The sequence below is a fragment of the Vidua macroura genome, chromosome 1, assembly GCF_024509145.1.
Source record: "Vidua macroura isolate BioBank_ID:100142 chromosome 1, ASM2450914v1, whole genome shotgun sequence".
In the NCBI taxonomy this organism is placed as follows: domain Eukaryota; kingdom Metazoa; phylum Chordata; class Aves; order Passeriformes; family Viduidae; genus Vidua; species Vidua macroura.
The window spans coordinates 33,243,533-33,265,147 of record NC_071571.1 but is presented as its reverse complement, the minus strand read 5'-3'; the positions used below and the strand labels follow the sequence as shown (position 1 = coordinate 33,265,147).

The 21,615-nt window shown below is 40.1% G+C and overlaps 1 protein-coding gene across 7 annotated transcripts in view; it reads right to left on the bottom strand.

The window, feature by feature from the left end:
* The window catches only part of SNX10 (sorting nexin 10), a 35,487-nt gene that overhangs the window by 2,640 nt on the left and 11,232 nt on the right, over positions 1-21,615 (bottom strand). For 2 of the 7 annotated variants that reach the window (XM_053969710.1, XM_053969700.1), the window contains exons 3-9: positions 20,775-20,900; positions 19,834-19,980; positions 16,815-16,869; positions 11,524-11,610; positions 8,810-8,910; positions 8,135-8,233; positions 14-229 (exon numbers count right to left, since the gene is read on the bottom strand). In XM_053969710.1, coding sequence (XP_053825685.1) covers positions 14-229; positions 8,135-8,233; positions 8,810-8,910; positions 11,524-11,610; positions 16,815-16,838 — 527 coding nt within the window. In that variant the 5' untranslated portion in view covers positions 16,839-16,869; positions 19,834-19,980; positions 20,775-20,900. The other 5 variants (XM_053969737.1, XM_053969727.1, XM_053969743.1 and 2 more) reach the window with 4 other exon arrangements.

Genomic DNA, 21,615 nt, shown 5'->3' with positions numbered 1-21,615 from the left:
ATACAGAAATCACCTCTCTGAATCAGAGTCTGCATCGTTTTTTCCTTTTTTTTCCTCTTCATCTTCTATAGGAAAACGTCTGTTCAGAGAGGCGAAACTGAGAATCGCATCAGCAACAGAGTATTTGGTCTGCCCGGAAACACAGGCCTCCATATCTTCTGGGCTTAGCTGAGTCTGTAGGAAGAGGTGAAGCCTACTATCTGAGAGCAGTAATGCATCTTGTAGGATCCTGGAAAAGGAAAAAAAGGCAAATGTTTATACATAACCTGCACAAACACGCACACACACACACACACATACATATTCTAAAGTGTTTTCCCAGAACAAATATTAAATGATGTTCTGCTTTTAAAGTTTTCAAATGGATCCTAAATCAGTAACAGAAGGCAATGAACATATTAAAATGATTAGGTGCGTGTTACTTTCTTATTGCATTATTTGGAATTTTAGGTGAGTAAAAACATGAAGCTAATAGTTAGGCACATCTGCTATTAGAATAACTTCAAGGACATTTCTTCCATTTAACCATCTGCTATTACCACATGGATCAATTAATGATTTTTAGGCAGTCGGAGGCATATACTCTTACAAAAATTTGGTGTCTCTCTTTTTTTTTAATAACCAAGCTTTTATAAAAATTACAGTCACTGATTTGTTTGGTGGAGTAAAGAAATGTGTAGAGAGACAGTGTGTAGACAGAACTTCATACGTGTGCAACATCAGGACTTTGGAATACCTGTCAACAACTGAGCCAACAATAGCCAAAATTATTTACACTGTTACTCTGGTTTTAATTTACCTGCAGATAGTTTTCAGGTACTCTTAAATTTTATTTCATTCCAGCTATTATTTTCAAAAATCGGTTTTAAAATTTGGTTGATATATATTTTAAATTAAGCCTCCAAATAAACTTAGCATAGAGTATTTACTTAGAACACATGAAAGGAAACAAAATACAATACATTCCAGTAACACAGAAAGTTGTAGAGAGACCTTTTCAAGGCCTGAGAATTGAGGATCATCATCAATATTTTTAAGGAAAAGATACGCAACGTTTCTTCAACATTTCTGTAAAGAAGGAATTCTTTACTATACAAATCCTAGAATGATTAACAAGAAACTTCTTCAGTTTGTGTGTATTGTTTTATTCATGTAATAGAGACATCAGAGAGTATGACCACGCCAAAGAATGCTCTACAGAATATTATTAAAATATTTTTAAACATCTCAAAGCTACTCAGAGTCAATACTTAGCTATTTATACCCATTTAGGCTACACTTTTTACCAAAGAAAGTCATTGCTGTGCAACAGGAAACAAGAGATGACATTAATGTACGAACTAGTAAGAGCAGAAAGAAATATTGCATTTTAAAGGTACTCTGACTAAAATGAAAAGTGTAACTGATTAGTTCCTTCTCTTGAATAAGATTAATGGTGTGTTTGGACTGTAATGTTTTAAACATAAATACGTTCTGAAAACTGTTCTCTAAAGCGGCCAAGATTACAATAACATTTAATAAACACACAAAAGGATTTCTGGCTTCATTCAAGCCCATAAAAATCTGTCAAATTAAAATAAGTAGTAAGAGATATCTACATGAAACCACGAGATACTTGCGTGCATGCACATTTCACTTGCCTCTATGAACACACAGTCTCAACCAAACAACTCCAATTCTGACACCTTCCAATGGGGAAATGTCTCCAACAACCCTAATGATCTACCAGGTGCGGGTGAAATTGAGTCTCAGAAAGACCAAATTTTGTTGAAGTTCAAAATTAGCACACTTTTCACACACAGAGAAAAGCCTTTTTAATCCAATCCGAATTCTCACAATTTTAATAGCAAATAGACGTCTGTAAAATCAATGTGGGTAATGTATTAATACATAGAAAAACTTCTTTGTAGTCTAAAATCCAGCAAAGGCTGTGTAAAAATGATTCAAAACAGAATTTACAGGTCCACACACCTTGACAGCAACAGCTTCATGATTACAGTTTGAAAAGCCATCATTCAGCAGCCACTAAAAGAGGATTTCAGCCTTGACTCTTGATAAACCCACATTCCAAACAAAGACAAATATCGCAACAAAAAGTAGAGGTATCATTCCAAACAATAAATCCACTTTTACAGTTTATGCAATCGGGAGAGTAAATATTCTACTTCTCTTAAAAAAAAAAAAAAAAAAAAGAAGAAGAAAAACAAAAGAAAAATAATGTGCCTGAGTTTCCTGTAGCGTAACTACAGTTACTGTTTTTCCCAGGCACAGTGAGGAGATGTACATTTCTGCAATTCTAACATTTGCGTGTCTAATGCCAAATAACACAGTAAAACGCCAAGTCATTAAATTCTGTGAATGGCATTTAGTTTCACAGATTTTCCTCTTGCTGTACCTTCAAAAGTTTCCTGCCAACCAGTGAAAACATGAGTAACTAACTGTTCATGAGATTACACTACACTTACAGCTCTGTTGCTGTTTGAAATGTATTTTATTTTCTTTATAAAATAACGGGTAATCTTTAAAATTGATTTTAGATGGTTTGAGGCATTACACCAGAGAAGTAATGAGCACTAATGTCAATGATATTGGACACAAATTCATTTTAGCTTTATTTCATGTCCAGTACAATTCTGCTAAGCCTTGAACTGCTAAAGCACTGTTATTAACTCGGCAGTAACCTAACACATGGAACAGCAAACAAAAGTGATAAGAGTACAGACTGATCAGGACCTCAAGGCTACTGTCCTTTTTCTGCAGCTATAATTCAATTTCCAATTTTACTTTACATTGGACTCATTATTTCACAGTAATTTTCTTTTCTGCTTCATAGTGCCATCTGGAGGTGAAGGGAGTGAAGAGAAACCAAGGTGCAGAAATGGAAAGATGTTCATAAAGCTAATCACACCCTCACTCATGTATGTATATGTATGTGTTCACTATGTGTTCACATGGAGACCAAACACTCAATGCATTTTGCAAGTCATTTAAAACCATCCTGAAAGCAGATACACAAATACCTTTTTCCTGACTGTACCCTTGAAGAATTTTTCTCTTAAAAAATAACTGCTACTTTTCCCACCCCCTCTGAACCAACAGGTTAGACTACTTTTTAATTACAAGCTTCAAGCAATCAAAATGTAAAATAAATTCTGCACTACCCATAAGTGTTATGCTTTCCTGTTCAAAACACTCTTTCTTCAAGGAAATACCCAAACATTTTTCACCAGATGGTACTAGTAGTATTAAGTGCTGGTATAGCAGTTGCTCTCTGGGGGCTTTTGCTGTCCTGGGGCCTCATTGTGCGAAGGGCTTGACATTTAAAAAGTAGACTTGGCTTCAAAGACTTAAAAAATGAAAATTACAAACCACCACCTAACAAATTAAAAAGGCAAGGGGAAGGGAGGAGCGTCACAACATTAATACTTGGATGTCTTCACGGAGGCTGGATGCGTGCGCAGTCTCAACACAGCAGGCAGCGCTCCCAGCGCTGCTTCTACACTTTCACTGCAGCCAGGGCCAGGCAGGGCTGTGCTTACAGTGATGGAAATCAGCGCTACTGGAAGAGTCACGGCTCACGGTAATAATTCCTATAAACTGACTGAGCACATTGAGGAGAACAACAGACCTTCTATGCACGCCTGCAAGAAGAACAAAAGGCTAAACCCTGCAAGTCTTGATCCCATCAGTAGTCATTACTTGTCAGAGATTTCACTCCTCTTGGCCAGATTGCTCACATGCATAATGACTACTTATGTGATTAAGGGGGCTAAGATAAGGCTCTACATTAGAATTAGAGATAATAAAGTAATTTTTTATTCACAGCCACGTGAATCTTTGTAAGCTTTCAGTAAATGCTCGTGATCTCTAGACCTTTAAAGAAGAAAGACTGAAAAACATCATAGGCAGAAGAAATAATGTCATTTTTGAGGAAATGCTGGATACTGTATGAGGAATATTTCTCTTTTCCTGTGTTATGGCAAAAATATTTACAAAAGAACAAAAGCATGTGTTTTTTCTTATTTGGACAAGGTCCAAAATCTGGTTTTCTTCACCATGATTTTATTATGTATATTATACACTGTTCTGCTGGAGAAAAACAACATATGGCTGAACAGTACAACTTAATCCTAACTAAAGATTTCCTGTATCTACTGTAACCTAATACAATGACAGATGCATACTTGAATGTGTGTGGAAGGTTAACACTCCGATTTTGTTTTCAACAAATTTACTCTGCCCATTTACATCAGCCCACAAGAGCAAGGGAAAAACCCAAGGAGCTGAGAGATGGATGACAGCCTGTGCTGTGGTGCCCTCTACTGAGCATCCAGCCCCTCAGCTCCAGCCCACACCAAACAAAGCCCCAGTTTCCTCTTTTAAAAAGCTGTGTTTCCTCCTTCACTTTTTATAAGGGAGGAAATGTTACTGATATCAAGCAACTGTGAAGCAACTGTTGGGTATGTGACAATGCATGCGGTTAGGAGAAGATTGAGCCACATGTGCCTGCTACACATTTTTCCCTCACCAGAGAGGAAATACCAGCAAGGCTCCACTGGAGAGAGGCAACTTGCCCAAGGTGGTTCCACCTGCCCCACAACTGCCAATGCTGCTGCCTGAGCCCCTGGCAAGGGCAAGCTGGCATCCATCCCTTTAGAAGCCAGTCTCCCGCTTTCCACATCCCTGAGACAGCACCCATTGGAGACACCTCCAGAAAAGACCCCTGACCCAGCACCAGCTGCAGCTTGTGGGACTGCAGTAGAAAAGGCAAGGAGGTGCTTTGACACCAGACAGCTTTAGAAAATGGCTCTGCCTTAGGCAGATGAATTTTGGGTGGCTCCCTCACTCTGGCACCCAGCAAGCCCAATGTACAGCCCTCTGCAGCAGGATGCCCTCTGTTCCCTGTGGATCCATGCATTTCATTTCTCAAAACTCTCAGTGTCTTCCACCCCATCATAAACTGCATGTCTGAAAAGTAATTGAAGAGTAATCCTTCTCCCTAAATCATTTAAGTTTTTGGGATTCGACTATATTCAATAAAAAAAAGTCATCAATTGAACTCAACTTCATTCAAAATGGCTTTGTTAATTCATTTTCTTATGAGCAAACCCAACTGATCTTCTCTGAGAGTAATCTAAATCCCCAAGTTAGACCTGCACAGCTCCAAATGGATGAAAGCAAAGAGGATTTGCAGAAGTTAAAATTTAAGATAGTGTTTTAATTCTGACCTCTAGTTTAAGAATAAACTTTTCTGTGAATTCACAGGCATCCTCAAAGGACGAGGATACTTAGCAGGAAAAACACATAATTTTCCTTATTCTTACAAAGTAATTCATAATTGAAAAGGGGCTAGCTGACTTCCGTTAATGCAAATGGCCTCTTGAAATATTAAATTATGCCCAGACAAGAAGTGAGCTTTACAGCTCTTCATCACTCAAGAGATAATAACCTGTACGACAAGTAGATCTTACCCTGCATTTGTGCAGTAAAACCAAATCAAAATGGGACACCTGTTCCCAGATTTCACCAAAGTCTAGTGCTTAACTTCCCAGCTGTTGGCCTAATCCTTATGCTACTGTGCTCAGCACAGAGAGGCTTCTCAAAGGCTCTTAAGTGCACACTGTGCCCTGTGCTAACTTGCCCTGGAGTGGGAAGTGAGGAAGGACAACAGCCTATATGTGTAGCCATCCACATATAGGCAATATGGAAGTGTTCCCAGGGCCAGAAGCTGAGCACTAGAGAGCCTCCAGCTGCTCAATCCTGGCTCCGCAGGCACGTAGCTCCTGCACAGGCAGGCACTATAGCAATCTGGTCATAGAGCACAGGGCACAAACCTGGTCATACAGGCACAGAGCACAAACCGAGACTTTGAAACATCTAAACCCCCTCTTCAGAGATGTCTTGGATCCTGGTAACACATGGGATTCCTGCATCACAGGCAGGCATTTAAAAATGTTACCTGTGAACCTCTCCCCAGACAGGTCCACATAGGCTCAAATCTAATTTCTTCCCACTGCCACAAAGAAATGCCAGCAGGATTGTGAGCTTGTGCACAGTGACTTCTGTCCTTGCTGGGGTGAATGGAACTCTCAGTTTAGCAGTTTTGGGTTAGGGTCCCCCCTTTCTAATGTATCAGAAAGGTTCTGCTTCACCTGGCATTGCCACCCCACAGAACATGCAGCATCCAGACCCAGAGCTTCAGTACATTCAAGTGTGTATATTATATGTAATATCTATGTAACATATGTATATTGTATATCTATGCATATGGTACACATAGAACATACATATATACAGAATATATGTGTGTATTTCACATACATACATATATTATACACAGGTATATATATATATTTTATACTAACTCTCGTTAGGGAGTTCCACAAAATTCAATTTCAGAAAAAGAATCATAACCTTTGGTTCAGCGTCATAAATGGGGGTGGGAGGAAAGCATCACAGCAGCTGAGCCAATAGGAAGATGCCTTCTGTGAGCCGCAGCAGCACAGCGGAGCCAGCCAGCAGAGGGCAATGGTACAGCACATCCAGCGCCAGGCCAGTGTACCTCAACACAACCTCTGAAAATTCCTTCCAACTGCTCCCCGGGGCTGAGAGAAAGCTGACACACTCCTTGCACTCAAGTTCAAACATTTAAATCATTACCTTAGAATTGAGTTGCCTCTTTTCCCACTCCTGGACTAATAGCAGCATGATGAAGTGTTCCACATGCTGTCATTTTTTACTGTCAGTACTCATTTAAGCTACAGTCATCCACAAAATTGGAGCATGAGGATGTCTTTTAAGATAATCTACCTTTCTGTTCTGCCTTTTGAAGTGCAGACAGCAGCTGTAAACATTTCTGATGGTGATAAACCTTGTTACTAGACTGGCCTCTTTCAAAATGAGTATGTTTTTTGAAATGTACTACTCCATGGGGCAGCACAGCTAAGACAGAACTGCTCAGACCCTGGAACCTGAGCTACCACACTCTTCATATTATCACTGACATGCTTCTAGGAGCACAGCCCTTCCATTTCACTGCTTTTCTTTCCTGAGGTGTAAAAATATCCTCTAATCCATTTCTGCTTTCTCTTCCCTGTCTCACACGCCTTCAGCCAGTATTTATTGGGTGACCTTTTGGCCACAGATCCTATATAACTGCATGCAGAATATTATTCCTGCAGCAGTTAGCTGTCCCTGCCTTCAGCTGCTAAGCCTAACAAATATACCTTGGGACCAATGATTTGTTGTCTGTTAGGGAGGCTTATAATACACTGACTGGAAAGAAGATGAATAGTCTCTACTTGCAGTGTTTCACCATGCCCTTACCCCGAGCAGCAGCTAAAGGCAGCCGGCAGAGGTACACACAGCTCCTGCCCCAGGAGCCGTGAGCAGCCTGCTCTCACACCAGCAGTGCCAGGGCACGACAAGAATGGCAGAGAAAAAGCAGAAAATTATACCAACAGGGGCTCAGCCACTGCAGAAGGTGAAGCGGTCATAGCAGTGGGACTGAGGGATGCAGTACTGAAACTCATACACTACTCCCCTGTAATGCAGGCCAGGGTCTAGCTAAACCTGATGCATGATTTTATACAGATTGCAGCTGCACTGAAAATGGTCACAACTGCTAGAGCTTGCTTATGTTAGCGGGACTGGTAAACAAAGTAATTTGCATTATAGAAAACTCTGTGTTAGGAGATTTCACTAGAGAATTTTCCCAGGCTCACAGGGGTTTAACCCATAAAGACACTGATTCTCCATGAACATAAAGGGGGGTGGGCTTTCTTCTTTGTACAAGAATATCCAGCTCCTTATTGAAAGCTAGAAATAGACATCACAGTGAAAGATCTCCCAAACTTAGTATGCAATTGCAAAGTGATTTAAATTTAAACCTATTATCTATAATCAGTGCAATGAAACAAAATGGAAAAGCGCCAGCTGAAGTCTCCTTACAACCAACCAATAGAGCTGAAGTCACGTGTATGAATTATGACAGTGCAAGTAAAAAAATGTAACTAAACGTGTAGCATGTACAGATGACCACATGGTGGCTCTCAAGTACCAGAGATGAGCTATTTTAAACCAGAAATTGATGACCTCATAAAAATTCCAACACCTCTGGATAGGCTCTACTCACTTTTCCAGGAATTCTTGCAGACCCTGACGGCGATGGTCCACATGATTAGGATTGTTCATATTGAAAAAGGGAGTTCTGGATGGCAGTTCAGGTAGCTGTCTTTATAAACAGGAAAAAAATACACAGGTAAAACCACATGTGAAACATCAGAGAAAAATGCAGAAAGCAAATGCCAACCCCAAGCACGTGAAAATCATGGGTTATGTTCCAGAAGCTCCTGAAATCCATTTGGGAACACAAGGTTGAGAAACTGAAGGGCTTCTCACACACCTCAAAGGGGAAAAATAAATGAATCTGATTTTTCTGGTCCAGTTGTTAAGCCTGCATCCATGTCTGACTGGGTCTCTTACCGTGCTTGGAAGACCTAATCACATTGAAGAAGAACACAGAGGAGGTACAAATACCTACAATAGATTGTTATTTCTGCTACCTGTGTATAGCTAAAGAAAATACAGATCAAGTCTCTCACAAATTAGAGGAGGGCTCACCAAAAATACAAACCACATTCTTCTGGGTTTAAAGCACATAAAATGCATTCTACAGAATAAACTTGTGCTAGTAAGAAACACAGGATACTTTCCAGATCTGATTTCTGTAGTTCTCTGAATTAGGATGAAACAATCCTTCCCTCCATGACTGACAGATTATTAAATAGCCATATATAAAGTTGCTCACATAAGCACTGCATTGCTCTGAAGCCTCTGCCGGAGCCAAACAAATTCTCGATAGCGTCGTCTAACACAGGATGTTTTCCTTGTAAAGCATATACTGTTTGTCTGTTGGGAAATAAAAAACATTTACCTTGCAAATCAGCTTAAGCTAAAGTGCAGGCATGGTATTAACAACACATCCAAGATGTTATACTAATGCCCGAGACACCAATGGAAAGCTTGACATCAATGCAGTTTCTCTTAAGGACTGTGCTTTACCTCAGGCAGGACTGGTGACAGTTTCTACTGCTTCTCAGGGAAATATTTTTCATTGCTTTATTTTTAAAAGCAAGGGATTTGGATTACAGGACAACTTACAGTAACAAGAAAAACAGACCTCAGAAAAACGTTTCAGTAGATAATGTCAATCTTTGCAGGGGAAAAAGATCTTTAGCTATTCTAGTTACAATCCTGCAAACAGGTACACAGAGTTCTTCCAGTGTACAGTCACAACTTAAATCAAACCAAAGAAACCAATGCGACTGCTCTCTGCAAGTAGCAGCATTTGGAAGTTTTCCCACAGAACACAACTAGTTCATTAAGAAAACGCCAATTCATCAAAAGAGAAACAATTTGTGGAAATTAAATACTTTTGCCAAAATTTTCCCATGAAGCATACATTTAGATGAAATCCCACATACTAGACAGGACTGCATTAGTAAACTGCCTGCAGTCCAGCCCACCCTCCCTGCCTGCCAGGAGCCGTAACTCCAGCCAGCCCCAAGATGCAGACTGTAGAGAGCACAAAGATGTCAGCCTCCTGGAACAGAGGAGCACACCCAGGATACCGCACAGTTTAAGAAGATAAATGCCCTAACAGCTGGGTAGAAGGGGAACTCAGCTGGCCTAAAAGCGTGGCAGACACAATACTTGGAGTCCAGTAAGAAGTCTGGATGGTAGGACTGACCTAGGGATTTGGTCTCCAAAAGCCCTGGCATTGTGGTGGCAGGAAGCTGAGTTGATGCTTAATAGCTTCAGAGATGCCAAGTGATGGATGATATATCACTGTATGCTGGGTTTGGATGGGGGAGAGTTAATTTCCTTCATAGTAGCTGGGGCTGTGTTTTGGATCTGTGCTGAAAACAGTACTGGTAACACAGGGATGTTTTAGTTACTGCTGAGCACTGCTTGCACAGAGCCAGGCCTTTTCTGCTCCTCACCGCAGCCCACCAGCAAGCAGGCTGGGGGCGCATGGGAAACTGAGAGGAAACACAGCTGGGACAGCTGATCCCAACTCACCAAAGGGATATTCCATACTATATGGCATCATGCTAGGGTGGAGGTTGGCTGGGGATAGCCACTGGAAGACTGGCTGGGCATTGACTACTTGGGGCTGAGCATATGTTTTCATTTGCATCACTTGTCTTTCTGAAGTTTTATCTATTTTTCTTTTTTAAATTTTTATTAGTATTGTTATTATTACTATTTAGTATTATTATTATTTAATATTATTATTAATGTTATTACTACACCTTGATTATTAAACTGTTCTTATCTCAACCCATGAGTTTTCTCTCTTTCACCCCCCCAATTCTCCTTCCTCCATCTTGCTGGTGAGGCAGAGGGGATGTGAGCAAGCAACTGTGTGTGCTTAGTTGCTGTCTGGAGTTGAATGAAGACACATTGGGTCTAAACAACATCTCCCCAACTCAGCAGTCCTTGAGAAAGCCTTAATACACTTTTATTCAGAGGCACTGATGTCTGTGAAACAGTAATACAGCACTCACCCTGCCAAATCTACAGAATTTCTATTTACCAGAAATGAAAAATATAATTGCTTTGGAAGCGGTACTTGAAGCACATTGCAAATTTAAAAGTTTCACAACTCTGATTGCCACACAGGAGATACGTATTTATCACACGGACATTTAATAAGTCATCATTTGACTGCTTGCTCTCATACACTAACTGCTTAACTCTTCCACACAATAAAGAAATGCTTTTGGTCTTGTGCCAAGCATTAACCATGTAACTTGGTGCTCTCAAATACCTTCATTTTACACTGCAATTAAAATCCTTGGATCTAGATTTGGCAAATTAGGATAGGCCTTCCATATGTCATCCACCAAAGAACAATCAAGAAAACAAAATTATGTATAGGATAGATTTATGGCGCAAAAGCACCATAATGCCAAGTGCACTCTCATTAACATATGGTGGACTACAATCACAAAAGCAAATGCAAGTACTTCACACATCCAAGCACCACTAAATTAGCATATGAATGTCAAGGTACACTGAAAACAACCACATTGCAGCAACCAATAACTTGGCAAAAAGAACTGAGGAGAATTTAAAGTACAAATAACCAGATAATTACTTGAAAATAAAGTTGTTTTCCCATGAATACCTGAACATCAACATTATTTTACAATGGTAAGATATCATTGACTGTAACAGTCTTCTAGCTAATAAATAAAGCTAAAAATTTTCTGTTGCAAGACATTGTGGAATGCACATGTGAACACATTAGGTTCAACCCCAGCTCTGCCAGACCTATTACATGGCCATTGGCAAACCCACTTTACCTGTTCCACGGCATCCCAGTTGTTAAAAAGAGAATAATAGCCTCCAGCATCCCAGAAGCAGAAATTCCTTTTATATCCCAAAGACAAACCTGGCTTGGACAGAAACAGCAATAAGAGCCCTAAGAATCTGTTCTCATATTTTTATACTTACATGAATAAATATCTCATAGTCTATGTAAGAATGCCATGAGTCTTCTTTCTGTATCCTGGGGTCTCGCACCAAGACAGTTACAAATTCCTGTAAATGCATAATAAAAATCAAGCAATTAATTTCAGAAGACAAAGGCAGCCTTAAAGACTCTCTTGATTGCTCTGCTGTTCCACAAAATACTGAGTCAGATTAAAAGCTGAAGTGCTGTTTTACTGAATTTTGCAACCCTATAAATGGAGAAGCATAAAGCAATGAATCATCTGAGCTACACCACATGTCTGGGAAAGTCCCTGCCAAACTGCTAGCTGAAAAGGAATATTTCAGATTAAGTAACACTGTGAAAAGTCATACATGTTTCATGCATGGGAGACAAGATCTTGGTAGTGACAAACTGAAAACCTAACATTTGAAGTCACCCATGTAAAGGAAAAGGAGGCAGGTATTTCAGGCTTTTCCCACATTTGTAATCAACACTACCAAAGAGCACAACTGAAGATGTGGCACCGGGGCATTTCTGTTCCATCAACCTGCCCAAGGAAGCAACATAGGTACAATGCAGAGCAAAATTCCCCATTTTGAAGGGACAATCATATGCAGTATTTGTTGTAGAAGTTGTCATATCTAGCTTACTTCCTTGTGATTTCTACATTTATATAATAATTTAGAGAGATCCTAAAAGAGAGAGAGAGAGGGCCTGTGGATGTTACTGTAATGTAACGCTAATGGGAATTGAAGAGACTGAAGAATTACATGTTTCTCAATACTCTCAGCTAATGATCAAAATTTTTGTTGTAGAAAAAACAAAACCAAACCAAACCCCAAAATCCTGATAAATCTGTATATTCATGCTAGGATGGAAAATATTCCTTTAAAATACAAAGGTCAAAAGTGTGCTTAAATACCTGCTACTTCTGGAGCACATGTAGAGGCTGCCATATTCCAATTGCTTAAATAAGCTATTCACCCCAAAAGCTAAGCCAACCACGTAGCAAAGACTTAAAGAAAAGTATATCATTTTAAGCTGTAAATACATTCCCTGAGAGGAAGGCACTGCGCAAGATCTTCAGGTACAGGAATCCACTGTGGGAGGAATGACAGTGTCTCTGGTAAAAAAAACATGCTTTTTTTAGTACATATTTGCATAAATCAAGAAATCTTGAACTAGAAAACTCTCAAAGCATGTCTTCCTATGTCCAAACCAAAGACATCAGAAATTAAAGCTTTACTCTTCAGCCACATATTCTCCCCTAACATATACTTGCATGTACCACCACTGCAAACCTTCAGTGGACTGATAGAACAATAACAATCTTGAAGGGCGAAGATACGCTTTTTCCTGGACAGCCATTGCACTCTGTACATAGCAGGAAGACATTCAAGGTCTGGATTAAATAATTTTCCTCCCTGATTTCCTGGTGTTACTGCTTCAGAGATGGGTAGCCTGTGGCTCAATGGCTGGACACAGCTTTTGGTTTTAGGTCACTTAGCCCAGCTCCCGGTCCCAGGGGAGTTTTCTGTATAATTAGTGGTTACCCTTCTGGTGAGTGTCATGTACACCTTGCCAAATAAAGCACATTTGAAAGGCTCCTGCCACCTCTGCCACTTCTTTCATCACTGAAGAGCACCAGAGGGTCAATTCTCCCCTGCAGCTTTTTAACCCCATGCCAGCATGACACAAGAGGAACAAGTGATCAGAGCTTTAATCATTTCTACCAACTGAAGGTCATGCCTTTACTTTTACAAAAACAATAGTGATATGAGGAAGTTATTTCTGCTCCAGAGAAGATATTCAGCAATGTGCTGAACACAGGAGAGGACACCATTTTTTGGGTTGTTTTTCTCCACCTGCCTCACTGTCTATAATATTTACCATACACAGGTAGGTAGATAGATAGAGCAGACTTTCAGACCTACTGTACCATCTTTTTACGTCGCAAGTTTTTGTCTTCCCCAAATTCCTATTTCCCTGTGTCCCAGTCTTCAAAGTAGCAACCACTTCTCAACATACTTTCCTTTGCTGAGCACTAAATGCATCAGTCCTGCAAGCAGAAGAGAAATTATGCCAAGAAGCTTCAAACAGGACACTGCACTCATCTTCCCTTCAACTGCTGTAGCACAGGAGTGACAACCTCAGGCAGCCTGCTTATAACCTGACCTCAGTCTCCTTCCTCTCATCTACTGCGGTATCAGCTTCTTGTTGACTTTCCTTTCGTCCAAGTTCCACAAATGACCCCATTTCCAAATAACCTTTCATAACCCTCTCCTTTGTAGAGAATCAAAACAGTCTTCCAAGTAAAATACTTCTTTCAAACTTTTATAGTACCAAAGTATTGTGACTAAAAGTTGCTATTGGGATATGCTATCAGTTAGCTATGGCTTACCTTGCAAATCATTCCAGACCGCAAGATTTACACTGGAAAACTTCTGTATACTTTTAACTTGCAATTAACTAATCACTGAGTTTCAACAAGGAGGAGGTTAAAACCGTTCAGACTATACCTACCAAAGAAATGAGACCTGCTGTATATGCCGTGGCAGCAGTAAAGAACTGAGCCAAGAGGAAAAATGATGTGCAGAACAGTAAAGCACCTCAGCAAAATGCAGCCCTTACACACAGCTACTGTCAGCTTTGATTTGAAACACTAGGATTTCAACAGAAGACTGGGTGTTCCTTTTCCCCCCCCCCTTATTTACCAAAAAAAAAAAAAAGACAATACCAAGTTTAGAATGAAGCAAGATAAACAGTAAGCAACTAGAAATTAAAAATAAAAATGTACAGCCTTTCTCAAGATTTAGGGTTACTTCCCCATTCATCTCTTGAATCCAGGAAGTGTTCATTCCCATTACAGATTTTGCTGCTCTGAAACAGTGGCATTGCACATGTAGACTTGTTCCTTCTCTTGACCTTTAAGTCTTCTCCAGAATACAAGATCCCACTGGGAAAACAGCATTGCTCTAATCAAAGCAGATCTAACCACCCAAGAAAAGTGACGATCCACTGCCAGAAAAGGTGCCTATGCTTTTGCATTCCTAGAGTAAAGCTCAATATTCACATACAAGCTATGTTATGGTCCAAGCAGAGTTAGGTGGCAGAATACTCACACCATTGCAAGATTGCTGTTATATGCTCAGTCCATCCTGCATTCACTGGTCACAAACAATCAGGAGATTACAGCAATACTGAGTAACAACTGCCTTTCTTCTCTCTGCGTATTCCACTCCCTTCCCATTTTGCTATAAAACTGGGCATACTCTCAGTAAACAGATCTATTCTCAAGTAATGCACTGTCCACCTGGCAGAGGTGACGCTGACCTCTCCCTCCCACAGACCACTTGAAGACTAACTTAATCATCTGTCACAAAACTGTATTGCAGTCCAGCTGTACAATGTGGGAGACTCAGTACAAAGACAGCCAAGGTTTCAGGGACTTTTTACTTTTGCCAGCTGCAATCCTGTACAAGGTGTCTTCCCTGCCCAGTGCTGCTTGGTTTTTCCAGAACTGCTGATCTATCTAGCTATTACATCACACTACACATATTTTCATTTTTGGCTTTTTGTTGTTGTTTTTTTTTTTTTTCTTGGTTGTGTTGTTGGGTTTTGTTTTTTTTTTTAACTGAGTGGCACAATACATGATTAATATATCAATGCATTCAAGAATATGTGTCCTGTAACACTTTAGAGCAACAATTCTCTCAAAACCAAAATTTGCTGCTGATAGTTAAAAGTGTCCAGGCTTGGGCAGGGAGGCCTCTTGCACTGGAAACAGTATATACTCAACAGAAAGGAACGGGAAGATGTGACATCTCCATTTATTCCTTCTCTCTGGAAACTGCTAAAATCAGAGGCAAACCATTTTCTGCTCAAACTGCTAAAGCTATAGCTTTGATAGGGACCCCAGCAGCCACACTGGCCTAAACATCCTTGTGAATATTCAGAATCATCAAATCTACCCCAAAAGTAGCCATAACTACTTAACAAGCAGAAATTGCAGAACAGTTTCTCTGACTGGATGTGATTTTTAATTCCTGGCTAAACCAGCCAGTTTAAGCATGGCACTGGTGGTATTTTGCTACCCTGTTCTCAAGGCCAGGAGCAGTCCAAGTACATAGGGTCACACATAAATGACAAAATGGCCAAAGTGACACCCAAAACTGGATTACACCTACTCCCTCGTGGTTATAGATCTATGCAAAGAACATGAGTGTTGACAGGAGACTACAATGACAGCACTGAGGTCACATAGACACAAGCATGGAAAAACAAAATGTTCCATTTGGATCTGCCTCAAAAAGAAAAACAACCCATAAAGGCAGCTGAAGCAAACACAACAAATCTTTCTCTTTTAATTTTTTTGTTTCTTTTTTTCTTCCCCTTTTCTCTTTTCGTTTGTTGGATATATTTCTGCATAATGCAATGCATTCTTCAGAGAAAAGGATAAGGCAGAAGCCTTCCTATATAGAATTTGACCACAAAAAATGTGCCTTTCTCAGAAATCTCTTAACATTTTCCTACTAGGAAAATAGGAAATCTGACATGGAAATATCTATTTTTAATATGAGGGAAAAATCTACCACAAGAAGGAGGAATAAAAACAACCTCACATTGGTTGATTGGTTGTATTAATCATTTCAGCTGCATTTTAATTCAAATGTCTGTGCTCAGGACTGTATCAGGTGATGAGCTTGTGCTCCAATTACACATGTGATTAGTCAATAACCCCTGAAGAGTAATTTTCCACAAAGCTTCCAAGAAAAATAGCATATCCCATCAGGTTGCCTGTTAGTAAAAGGATCAGCCACAAAAGACATGGGACTTTTCATGCTGTGGGTATTGGCATCTTCACTCCACGCATGCTGTGTAGTAAGGCTGGTAAGAGACTAAGAGCTGAGACAAAATAATTTGTTGAAACTTTTAATGTTCATTGGACTGAGCAGAAGAGAACACACAAGTGGGATTCTTGTGGTCCATGCAGCTGGTAATCAGAGTTCAGACCCAGATCCAACCATTAGTCCTATAAAATATCTAAAAGTGATAAAAAGAAGACTCCATCCCAATCCTTCTCTCCTTTCTCAGTGTCTGAGCCCTTTATGCACAGTCACTCTGAATGAATATCTGATTCTTCTATCAGACTTTAACAGAAGGAACTGGCACTGCATCATTCCAGAATATTCTGTATCCTGGCAACTAGAAGTATGAAGAATACAACCAATCTTCCCTGATCCATGCGAATCTTAATGAAATTCAATCCACGACTTAAATCCTTTTTTATTACAGCTTAGATACCACTTACCTGTTTTTCATGTTTTGGCGTCATCTTCACTGGTTTGCAGTAAAAAAAAATCAACCTGAAAAAAAAAAAAACAGAACAGACATCAGATTGTTATTTAGTAGATATTTAAAGGTCATTATCACTTTTGCTCTTTATTAGTAGACAGTGGAAAAAGCCAGGCTTAGTGCCATATATGGCAGAAAACATGTTTGCATGTCTGTATCTCAGAATTTATTCATTTTAGAAAAAATGCCTTTTTAGAAGCATTGGGCTTGTCCCCTTCTCTATATATTTGTCATACTTGACAGTCCAGTTCAACTCTGGAAGCCAGTGCTTTTCTTCTCTGCTCCAAGAGCCATCTCAGGGATCATCCTTGCACCCACCTCCCAATAGCTCTGCTCAGCCAGCATTCCCAGAGCAAAACACAGCCAAGGCAGTGCTGCCTGTGCCTCACTCCCAGGTGCCCAAGAACAGGTTTGTGTGACTGCAACTGAGGTCCAGAGACTCTAAAACATCTGAGTCAAAAGAATCAAATGCCCGTCTCAACCATCTTCCTCCCAACTCAGAGAACTGGAGACACAAACTGCTTGGATCCTTCAGGAGAGCTAAAACTCAGGCTAAATTTCACAGCATTGGTGTTTTCAAACCTCCACATAGGGGAAGGGTATAATTAGACCAAATCAAAACATCCTGTCATTAACTTACATTTTAAATCTACTCTCTCAATGAAAATCCCAATAAATTTTTAACTGTGTCTGCAGTCCAATAAACTGGAAAGTTTGCTCAGGACAGGTACCCACATGGGAAGAGCAGGACAGCTTTATTTACTTGCCAGGTTATATAGACACCACCTCCTGTTTAGTGATACAGAGTTTGAAGCTGATCTTGTTATTATACAACTACATATTTTTGTCAAGCCCAGCCAAGGAGTGCTGAACACCCCACCCCTGCCCAATGCCTCTTATGAACACTTTCAAATTACAAACACCACCCATTTTAATAAAACCAGGCACAAAGATAAGCACACATACATTTCTTTGACCTGGAAATTATTCTGGAACAAATGCTTTGTTGTTAAATTTCTATAGGGTCAGTCATACCAAAATAGGATACTCTGTTTCCAAATAAAAATGACCATACATAAGACTTCATCCTAAAGGGTGCCATTGCATGGTTCCCATCTGCATAAAGACAAGGGCATCATTTCACTTCTATAGCTAGAATGGTACTGATAAAGTAGGAATATAAAAAACACACTAAATTTTTTTTTAAAAACTCCATTTACATATGCTTAACTAACATGTATGTTCTGAGTTGAAGTTAGAGAAGAGCACTCAAACACTTCTTGCTGCACAGGCTCAGCAGTGTCAAGCATCTCTGCAAGGTGGGGGTAAAAATTTGGCTCACTGATGCTAACTGCTGTTAATGCAAAAGTGTATTAGAAACTTTCCTTTTAGGGAGATAATTGGCTTTTTACCTCACAGGAGGGCACCAGCACACATCACAGACCTTTCATGGAATTGCATAATCATTTACGTAGCCAATCGTAAATGATCATCAAGTCCAACCTTTGGCTGACCAGCACCTTGTCCACTAGACCATGGCCCATGTATAGTTGTTTCCTGAACAACTGACTCCACCGCCACCCTGGGAAGTCCATTCCAATTCTTAACAAGCCTTTCTGTGAAGAAATTCTTCCTGAGGTCCAACCTGAACCTCCCTTGGAGCAGCTTGAGGCCATGTCCTCTTCCCCTGTCACTGGCTGCCTGGAGAACAGGATGATCCCCAGCCAGCTACAGCCTCCTTTCAGGTAGTTGTAGAGGGCAATAAGGCCTCCCCTGAGCCTCCTTTTCTCCAGGCTGAACACCCACAGCTTCCTGAGCTGCCCCTCATAGGACTCAATCTCCAGACCCTTCCCTAGCTCCACTGCCCTTCTCTGGACTGGCTCCAGCACCTCAATGCCCTTCACAAGGGAGGGACACAGAACTGGACACAGGACTTGAGGTGCAGCCTCACAAGTGCTGAATACAGACAAAAAAACACTATGTTGGGCTCGGGTAGTTTGAAGAAGACTCGTTCTGCTATCTCTCCCCACTGAGTATAGCTGTAAACCTATATAGTTTGATGTTATTTTCTCCCCTTTCTGATCAGGTTGAATGTCCTGTGTTATTTTTAAAATGGCAATTCAAAAATTTTTTTCCAGTTATGTATCTTTATTCTATCAAATCCTGCAGTGTGTTTCTCTCCTGTCTCTAAACTGATTTAAATGAGAAATTATGCAAGCTCAAAATATCTCATTCCTAACACTGTTAACGAACAAGGCTGAAATAGCATGTTTCGTTTTGTCATCTTTCTAATGACAGAGTTATGTGTTGGTGCAGGTTAGCAAGAACAGCTTAAACTCCAAACAGCCACCACAATTTTACATATTTCATGGCAAAAAAATTAATATTTCAACACCAAAAAGCTTCCTAAAATATTTAAAATACATCAGTTTTTCATCAAGTAATTCAGAAAAAAAAATCAATTAATGGAAATGCAAGTCCTCCAAGGCTGCCTTTTTTCACTGATTTCAGTGAGATTGCCCAGTCATGCTGCAGCCACTTGCAAATATACTGAATGCAGTATTCTGTCTGGTAGCAAGATATGTATTTGGGGACTTCTGTAACACGTAGAGAAGCCAGTGAAGCAGAACGCACAGTGAAGCTAATGAAACTTCTGCTTAAGAAGTTATCTTTTTATCTTGAGAAAAAATTACCCAAAATACCAGTGATGGAGAAAAGCAGCCATCAGAAGACAAACAGAAGGCTTTTGGTCTTTTTACTCTAAACAAAATTTCCTCTGACACGGAAATGAACAAGTGCTGGGAAACAGAATCAAAAAAGCCAGTGGTCAGGCTGTAGTTTTGATTAAACACTTTCTGTTGAAACTGGGAAAACCCCCCGACATTGCTTTGAGTAAGTTTTTGTTCTGCTTCTGATCCATTATCAGTCTGAAGACTTCTTTTTTCCTTTATTATTATTTATTTTCATATACTTACTATATCAACTGCTTCTTGCAGTACGTATTTTTTATGGTTCTTAATTGCATAACCAACAAAACTGACAGGGAACAGCTCCACAGCTGCTAACAACAACCACTCAAAAGGAAAAAGATTACGTAGGATGAACTGCCATACTTCCTGTGCCTGAAAAAGAACCAGGAAGAAGAGGGAGGAAAAAACACAAGTACTGCAGTACTTTTCTTAGGGAAAACTGATAAACTGCACTGCTCTTCTTAAGGGTAATAGATAAATACTATCAAGTATTAGATTTTATTTCATATTTTAGAGATTAGTTTCTATTTTAAAATCTAAATTAAAACAGATAATCTAACATTACTAGGGATATATCCTTTTATCATGTAGATGGACTGCTCCTAAAGGAGGAAGTAATTTCTCCCCAGTGTTCTCATACTGAATGATGAAAACTCAAGCAGTAGTGTAGACAAAAACCACATCAACTTGCTCTAAGAACAGCATGAACAAATGCAAGCCCTCCTGGCTGCCTCACCAGTAGCTGTATTTAGCTGCACTGAAATTTTATTATTTCACTCATTACTGGGCAGTATTATCTGCTCTGGGAGTGCCTATGCATTCCACGTGGTCAGTGTTTCCTCTCAAGGATAAATGCTGGTAGTCAGCTCATCCATCCATCCATCCATCCATCCATCCATCCATCCATCCATCCATCCATCCATCCATCCATCTTTGGTTATTTCTAATCATACAACTAAATGACCACCTTCAGGATTGAATGGGGAAGTGTGATTTAGTTTTAGACCTTGGTCTTTAGACCTCCTCAGCTGTGCTTTCAAGGTTGTTCCCACCAACAGTTTCATCAAATGAAACTTTCACTGAAGGCTTCAATATGACTGAGAGAGAGAAAAAAATTGAATCTCTAAATGCTTACAAGTCTTTCCTGCATTTTGTGTTTTGCTCACCTTAAGGCTCAAACAAAGTCAAAATAATTTTCATTTGCGTCCTGTAGAAAGTTCAGCTGCGTCCGTACATGGAGTTCAAGTTCATGTCAAAGAACATGCTCACGTGCACGTGGCCACGCTATGTTCCTGAAAGGCAAGTGATCTGTGTGGATTTGTAAGGCAAATACACATGCAGGGGTGATGATGGAAGGGGGAGGATCAGGAAGAATAAATAAGAGAAGCTCTGGAGAGCTCAAAAAACCCCTAAACCTATAAAAAACACCATTCTGTGTTGCCAAATTGACCACATCCTAACACAGCTTGGCATTTACAGCAATCGGGTACATTGCTATCACAGAACTACTGCTCTTGTTGATGGGAAAAATCTTATTCAAATGCTGTTCCTCAAGCAGGGACTTTCAGTCAATCCAGAATAACTCAAACTCAGCATAAGCTAATGCTTTCTACTTCACCTGTTCCACTTAACACCTGGGGTCAACCCTACTGCATTGATCAGATTCATGAGTTCACTTCTGTTCCTCATTGTCCATGAACCAGATGGTGAGGACTGAAACTCCAGACTGTGCAGGTCACAGAGCACGTTTCCTCCTTTCATCTATCCTGATGGTTATTTGCTTTGCCCTCAGCAAATTACTGTAAGGACGTGTTGGTCAAAAGTGAAAAGAGTATGAAAGACATGAACAGTCAGGGGTCTGCAGCCTGCTTAGTGAAGGCAACAAAACAAAGTAACTCTTGAGCAAATTCTAACTTCCCAGGATCAAGGTACCAGTTTCATCAGTGTTGTATCACAGTAGGAGCACAATCACTTCACTGCTGAGAAAAAAACAAGCACACTGTCTAA